This window comes from Colobus angolensis, unplaced genomic scaffold (assembly GCF_000951035.1).
Source record: "Colobus angolensis palliatus isolate OR3802 unplaced genomic scaffold, Cang.pa_1.0 Scaffold167, whole genome shotgun sequence".
Taxonomy (NCBI): domain Eukaryota; kingdom Metazoa; phylum Chordata; class Mammalia; order Primates; family Cercopithecidae; genus Colobus; species Colobus angolensis.
In genome coordinates, this window is record NW_012114788.1 from 1,412,477 (window position 1) to 1,420,473 (window position 7,997).

Consider the following 7,997-nt stretch of genomic DNA (forward strand, 5'->3'; position numbering starts at 1 on the left):
TTGAACTTGGGTGGCGGAGGTTGCAGTGAGCCAAGATTGTGCCGCTGCACTCCAGCCTGGGCGACAGAGTGAGACTCCGTCTAAAAAAAAAAAAAGAATACAAAAAATTAGCTGGGCGTGGTGTTGGGCACCTGTGGTCCCAGCTACTCAGGAAGCTGAGGCAGGAGAATGGCGTGAATCTGGGAGGCAGAGCTTGCAGTGAGCCGAAATTGCGCCAGTGCACTCCAACCTGGGTGACAGAGTGAGGCTCCATCTCCAAAAAAAAAAAGGTTTACTTTATTAAGGAAAAATCCTTTTGTAGGACAAAGAATCACTGCCTAATTTATCTGTGTCATGCTTTCACATTCCCTGTGTTGGGTTTTCTTGAAGTCATTTCACAAGAAACCGTTTCTACCAGGGAAAGATATAGAAAGCTATATTGGAATGGAAGCTCCCTGCCTGGCTTTCAGCCTCTGCACTCTTAACTGGTTGAGTGAGCAAGATGCTGAGGGGACTAGTTACCAACTTGTTCGCTGTGGGTGAGTTACTGTCTCACTCTTTGAGGCTCTAGGAGAGAATGAAATTAAAGGGCCCGCAAAAGGTTTGTATTCCCCAAGGATCTGCGGGCTTTTCCGCATTTATAGCCACAGCAGTGCTGGCTGCGTGTGAGATTTTTTTTTCTTCTCTCCTGTTGTTTCAGTGCTGATTTTATTGGTGGGAATATTGGATTGGGAAAGTAAGGCAGCTGGTCGGAAGCAGGGACTCTCTAGTTTAACCCCTTGGCTGCTGGGAGGCAGATCATATTTACTGGCGTTCCTTCACTCTGTTTGTGGGCAGCTGGGACAGACAGCACAGGCACATGGAATGTGACCTCTGAAGTGTAGGTGGACAGAGCCCTGGACCAGGAGCCCAATCAGCTCGCCATTCACTCACTGTGACCTTGAACCAGCCCGCCTGAATCCTCAGTTTCTTTTTCCCTAAACTGTGTGGCAGAGGGATGGACCGGATCAGTTTGGCAAGCTCCAGGGCTTTCAGGGGCCAGGCAGATGTTGTAAACCCATAAAGCGTGCCTGGGAGGTGCTGTGGCAAAACTGGAGTCATTCAGATTCAGAATTTTTCAAGCTACTCTGCAGGGCAAACTCCCCGTCTCAGGTCAAGATACTGCCACACATTTAGATGATGCCTACTGTGTGCCAGGCAGTGGTCTTAGTGCTTTACATATGTTAATTCATTTCATTCTCACAACCACCCAATGAGGTGGGTAACTGAGATAAGGTGCTGTTGTTACCTCAAATTCACAAATGAAAACAATAGAGAAAAAGGAATTCTGAGCCACCCCACCGATGACCAACCAGGTCAAGAATAAGGGTGGTGCGTTTAACATTATCCCAGATAGGGCCCAGGAGGGGCATGGAGGCAGGAGACCTCAGATGAAGGAGAGAGCCATCCACATGTTCTAACTTACTTTGCCTGATATTATCACTCAGGACACAGTGAAAAAGACACTGTCTTCAGAGAAGATATTCACTCAGGCCAGGCTCAGTGGCTCACGCCTACAATCCCAGCACTTTGGGAGGCTGAGACAGGTGAATTGTTTGAGCCCAGGAGTTCTGGACCAGCCTGGGCAACATAGGGAGACCCCATCTCTACAAAAAAATTTAAAAATTAGCCGGGTGTGGTAGAGTGTGCCTATAGTCCCAGCTAGTTGGGAGGCTGAAGTGGGAGGATCACTTAAGCCCAGAAGGTCAAGGCTGCAGTGAGCCGTGATCATGCCACTTCACTCCAGCCTGGGCAATAGAGTGAGACCCTGTCTCAAAAGAAAAAAAAAAGAAAAATAATAAGATATTTACTCAGAGGGGGCCGAGCACAATGGCTCATGCCTGTAATCCCAGCGCTTTGTATTTTGTTGTTGTTTTGAGACGGAATCCCACCCTTCACCCAGGCTGGAGTGCAGTGGCGCAGTCTCAGCTCACTGCAGCCTCCACCTCCCAGGTTCAAGCAATTCTTGTGCCTCCAGAGTAACTGGGGTTACAGGCATGTACCACCATACTCAGCTAATTTTTTTGTATGTTTAGTAGAGATGGGGTTTCACTGTGTTTGCCAGGCTGGTCTTGAGCTCCTGACCTCAAGTGATCCACCTCCCTCAGCCTCCCAAAGTGCTGGGATTACAGGCCTGAGCCACCACACCCGGCCTGTTGTTTTTGAGAAAGGGTCTCATTCTGTTGCCCAGGCTGGAGTGCGCTGGTGCAATTTCAGCTCACTGCAACCTCCACCTCCTGGGCTCAAGCAATCATCCCACCTCAGCCTCCTGAGTAGCTGGCACTACAGGTGCACACCACCATGCCCAGCTAATTTTTGTTGTAGTTGTTGTTGTACCAGATTTATTGAAAATAATACAGCACTGCAGAAAAAATTCAAACAGGTCCCCGAGGTGTTTTGAAATTCATCCCAACTGTAGGCTGAGTGACCTGCAGGTTGGACAGACTGCCGAAGTCCAAAAGCTTCAGCATTTCCTTAGTGTCAGGATCTACTTCAATTATCTCCTGATCTAGGGCTGAGACCTCAGGAACGTAATTGTCTCTCCTTTCTCTCTCCTCCTCCTGCAGCTTGATGGAGATACCTCTTACAGGGCCTCTCTGAATCCGCTTCATCAGATGTGTGACATAGCCTGCTATCTTGTTGCGGAGCTTCTTGCTGGGGATAATGGCAATCTCCTCGCACATGCGCTTGTTCATGCGGAAGTCGTTGCCCAGGCGCGTGTAGTACTTCTCTATGATGACCCGGGCTGCCTTCTTCACGGTTTTGGTGCGAACGCGGCCCATGTTGGCGGGTCCTTGGTAAAAGAGCGCCCAGCTACTTTTTTATAGAGTCAGGGTTTCGCCATGTTGCCCATGCTGGTCTCAAACTCTCAGGCTCAAGCAGTCCTCCTACCTTGGCCTCCCAAAGTGCTGGGATTACAGGCGTGAGCACCTGGCCTATAATCCCAGCACTTTGAGAGACCGAGGCTAGAGGACCACTTGAGGCCAAGAGTTCGAGACCAACCTGACAACATAGTGAAGTTCCATATCTACAAAAAATAAAAAATTTAGCTAGATGTGGTGGCACATGCCCATAATCCTGGCTACCTGGGAAGCTGGGGCGGGAGGATTACTTGAGGCCAGGAGTTTGAGGCTCCAGTGAGCTATGGTTGCGTTGCTGTATTCCAGCCTGGCTGACAGAGTGAAGCCCTGTCTCTTAAAAAGAAAAAGTCTTCTGTACTTTTGCTTTTAATTGTGCTAAATGTACATACCATAAAATGCACCATCTTAAAGTATACAGTTACATTTTAAATGTACAGTTCAGTGGCATTAAGTACATTCATACATTCACATTGTTGTACAATCATCGCCATCTGTCTCCAGAACTCTTCATCTTGCAAAACTGAAACTCTGTACCCACTAAACAATGACTCCCCACCCCCTCCTCCCTCCAGCCCCTGGAAACCACCATTCTACTTTCTGTCTCCCTGAATTTAATTACTCTATACTTCATCTAAGTGGAATCATACAGTATTTAGCTTTCTGTGACTGCCTTATTTCACTTAGCATAAGGTCCTCCAGGTTTATTTGTGCTGTAACATGGGTCAGAATTCCCTCCCCGCCACCCGCCTTTTTTTTTTTTTTTTGAGATGGAGTCTAGCTCTGTCACCTCAGGCTGGAGTGCAGTGGTGTGATCTCGGCTCACTGCAAGCTCCGCCTCCCGGGTTCACGCCATTCTCCTGTCTCAGACTCCTAAGCAGCTGGGACTACAGGCGCCCGCCACCACGCCCAGCTAATTTTTTGTATTTTTAGTAGAGACGGGGTTCACCGTGTTAGTCAGGATGGTCTCGATCTCCTGACCTCTTAATCTGCCTGTCTCGGCCTCTCAAAGTGCTGGGAGTGAGCCTCCGCCTTTTTAAGGCTGAATTGTGTTCCATTGTATGTATATATCAGCAGGTGACAACGTTATCCTGCCATCTGCTTCTTAGCTTGGAACATGTCAACAAGTGAAGATTAGACTTTCCACCTAAAAAGGGAAGGCAGGTAGCTCACCTCACCCTCTGTGAAGAAGGGGTTGCCGGTCAGCAAGGAAGAGTGGGGGAAGGGAGGAGGTGGAAAGAAACCAAATATATAGACATACGTGTGTATATTTCATTTATCCATCCATCCATCCATGGACACTGGGGTGGCTTCCACATCTTGCCTATGGTGAATAATGCTGCTATGTACATGGGTATCACTTATTTTTATTTTTATTTTTTTTGAGACGGAGTCTGGCTCAAGTGATCCACCTGCCTCGGCCTCCCAAAGTGCTGGGATTACAGGCATGAGCCACCGCGCCCAGCCGGGTATCACTTTTAAGGGAGAATTGAAACCCATGGAGGGGACATTATAGGGAAGGAAAGCCTGGCAAACAATAGCAGGAAGAACTGTTAGGGGTGAGAGCCCTTCCCAGGGCTCCCCAGGAGGCAGGGAGCACCCCGTCACGTGGGCTGGAGGGCCATCTTGTTGGCTACTTGGCAGTGGGTGTCCGCCTTTGGGAAGAGATGTCCCATTAGATGATTCCCAAGTTTCCTCCCATCCTAGGGTTTCAGCTTGGAGGGAGGCTGCAGTACCCACCATCCACTAACTGAGCCAGCTCAGATTGGGTCGCTAGATCCAGGGGAGGGCACCGACTCCTGTTTTGTTCCTTGTCTCCTGGCAAGGCTCCTCTGTGGGCAGACACCAGCAGATGACAACGATATCCTGCCATCTGCTTCCTAGCACGGAACATGTCGGCAAGCGAAGATAGGCTTTCCACCTAAAGCAGGACCGCGGGTGGCCCACACTTCACTTTCTGTGAAGAAGGGGTTGCTGGTCAGTGAGGAAGGATGGGGAGAAGGGAGGAGGTGAGTGAGAACTGAAGGCTGTGAGGATTTCCCCCTCTTTGGCATCTGCTCTGTGTCCTGCTTGCTTGACTGAAGCTTTCATAGATGTTGTTGTCCGTGCCAGTGTTCAGGGCCTCTGTAAAGTTACACGGATGTTCCTGCAACCTCACAGAAGTGCCAGACATGCCCCCAAGCTGGGCCTGGGCCAGACAGCAAAGGCAGATTGGGTGGTGGGAGGGAACCAAAGTCTCCTGGTTGTACCCTCCTTCCCTGGGGCTTATGTGTTCCAGGAAGATTCCGGGCTTATTTCTGTGCACGTGCACCTCTGTATAAATGGAATAGTGCTTTGAATGCACTGCAGGAGTGCCTCTCAAAGGAACCCTGTGGTGAATTCTTTTGTAAAGTGAAAAGTCCTTTTGTAAAGTGAATAATTGTACTGTTTATCTGCTTTGGAGGTTCCGAGTTTTCCGAGATTCTCAGGGGAGAGAGGGAGTTGTTTGAAGGTCACCTAGGCCACCCCCTCTCCAGCACCTGATTCACCTCTGGAGCATCCTTTCCGAGTGACATGAAATCCCCGATGGTGGGAAACGCATGACCCCTGCAAGATGGACCATTCTATCTCTGGAGAGCTCTGCTTACTAGAAATGGAAACTTACTCTGAGCTAAAAAGTCTCTCTCTGAAGTTTTCATCCATTGCATCTTCTGCTTGCAGGTTACACTGAATCGAATGTGCCCTTCCCTTGTGTTGACTCATTTGATATTTGACAACAATGAACCTGACCCCTGAGTCTCCTCTTCTTTGAGCTAAAAGATCCTGGCTTCCCCATTCATTCCTCATCTGCAGGATTTTGAGCTCTTTTATCATCCTGGTGGTTCTGCTTTGACTTTGCTTGGTTGGCTGTCCTGCATCTTTTGCAACCATGGAGCCCAGCAATGAATGCAGCTCTGAGATGTTCTCTGTCCGTGTTGAGGAGACAGGGCCTCTCCTCTTCCTAGATCTGGAGTCCCTTCCTCTGTTAGTCCAGCTCAAGAGCTTTTATGACAGGAGTAAACTTGCTGTTGCCTAAAATCTCAAAGCCATGTGATGTGTTCTGCTACTAAGCCACAGCCCTCTCTTTCAGTACTTCATGGAGATCCTTATTTTAATGTCAGGTTTTCTTAAGCAAGACACACTGGCAGAAGAGTGGTCTAATCTGGAACTGACTGAACTCTCTCCTTTTTCCCTAGAACTGGTCAGGAATGAAGTGCCAGTTCAAGCTGCTGCGGATGGCTGTGGCCCTTATCTGTAGTAAGTACTGATGGGACAGCTGGGGGACGAAAGCCTGGCTCCAGGCCATGGGGTTCAAAGATGGCACAGTCCCTGCCCTTCACGGGCTTGTGGTCAAGAAAAAAAAAGTGGGACATGTCAATGATGTGTGAAAGAGTAGGGCTATTGTGAGAGCTGTCTGTCCCGCTGTGCTGCTTCGTAACCATTCATCTTTTATTTATTTACCTATTTTTAAAAATTATATTTTCGTCTTTTGTTTGAGACAGGATGTCTTCCTCTGTCATCCAGGCAGTAGTGCAGCGGCACAGTCATATCTCACTGCAGCATCAGACTCCTGCCTGGGCTCCAATGATCCTCCCTCTTCAGCCTCTCAAATAGCTGGGACTACACATGTGTGGTACCATGCCTGGCTATTTAAAATTTTTGCAGAGATGGGGGTCTTGCCATGTTGCCCAGGCTGGTGTTGAACTCTTGGGCTCAAGCAATCCTCCTGCCTTGGCCTCTCAGGTTGCCGGGATTACAAGTGTGAGTCACCATGCCCAGCCTTTTTTTTTTTCTTTTTTGAGACAGAGCCTCCCTCTGTCGCCCAGGCTAGAGTGCAGTGACATGATCTCAGCTCACCGCAACCTCCACCTCCCAGGTTCAAGTGATTCTCTTGTCTCAGCCCCCCAAGTAGCTGGGATTGCAGGCATGTGCCACTATGCCCAGCTACTTTTTTGTATTTTTTGTAAAAAAGGGGTTTCACCATGTTGGCCAGGCTGGTCTCAAACTCCTGACCTCAGGTGATCTGCCCACCTTGGCCTCCCAAAGTGCTGGGATTACAGGCGTGAGCCACCACACCTGGTCCCAGCCTATTTTTTCATCTTTTTATTGACATATAATATGCAAACAGAATAGTGCTTAAGGACCAGCACCCAGATCAAGACAAATAACTTCCTAACATTTTGATCATGAAACTGATCCTTTGAGATCCCTTGTTGAAAGTCCTAGGCCCTGTTACCAGAAAAATACATATATGTGCACTCATGTGCATACACACTTATATCAAAAGCTGCGATTTTAGCAGGTTCACAAACTGTGACTAGTCCAAGAACCCCCTCGGAACAAGATATCCTCAGGGCCCTAGTTGGGAGAGCTCAGTTCTACCTGCAGAAGTCATTCTGAGTGTTAGCGGCAAGCAGGTGTCCACCAAGTAAACACGATGCAAGAGGACATTTCAGGCAAAGCTGCCGCCTGAACTAATACATAGATGGGCGAAGTGTCATGGCCAGCGAGTTGGTTAGTAAAACCAAAGAATTAGTTTTAGGACTGTGTGTGATTTTGATCAGCGATAAAGTTAGTGAAATAGTAGGAGCCAGACCATTAAGGGCTTTAAATGCTAAGAAAAGAAAATGTACTTCACCTTGCATTCCCTGGGATCCCACTGGAGGGCTTTCAACAAGAGAGTTATTGATGGATAATCAGAGTTTTAGAAAACCAGTCAGGCTGCAGTGTGGAGAACAGATAGTGGGGACAAGGGGGGTAAGACCAGAGGCCAAAGGGCTCTTTCTGAGATAGAAAGAAATGAGTCTGAACAGAAGCAATGGAGGAAGGGGCTGGGCAGTGTAGCTAACACCTGAAATCCCAGCACTTTGGGAGGCCAAGGTGGGAGGATCGCTTGAGCCCAGGAGTTCAAGACCAGCCTTGGCAATATAGCAAGACCCTGTCTCTACAAAAACAATACAAAAATATTAGCCTGGCATGGTGGCTTGCACCTGTAGTCCTAGCTACTTAGACTGAGGCAGGAAGATCTCTTGAGCCTAGGAGTTTAAGACCAGCCTGGGCAACAGAGCAAGACCCTGTCTCTACAAAAAAAAAAAAAAAAAT

General features: G+C 48.4%; 1 protein-coding gene across 4 annotated transcripts in view; it reads left to right on the top strand.

Moving 5' to 3' along the window:
- RHBDL3 (rhomboid, veinlet-like 3 (Drosophila)) overlaps positions 1 to 7,997 on the top strand; it is a 59,324-nt gene that overhangs the window by 44,636 nt on the left and 6,691 nt on the right. For all 4 annotated transcript variants that reach the window (XM_011937649.1, XM_011937650.1, XM_011937648.1 and 1 more), the window contains one exon: positions 6,092 to 6,152. In XM_011937649.1, the coding sequence (XP_011793039.1) occupies positions 6,092 to 6,152 (61 nt within the window). The remainder of the gene's footprint in view (positions 1 to 6,091; positions 6,153 to 7,997) is intronic.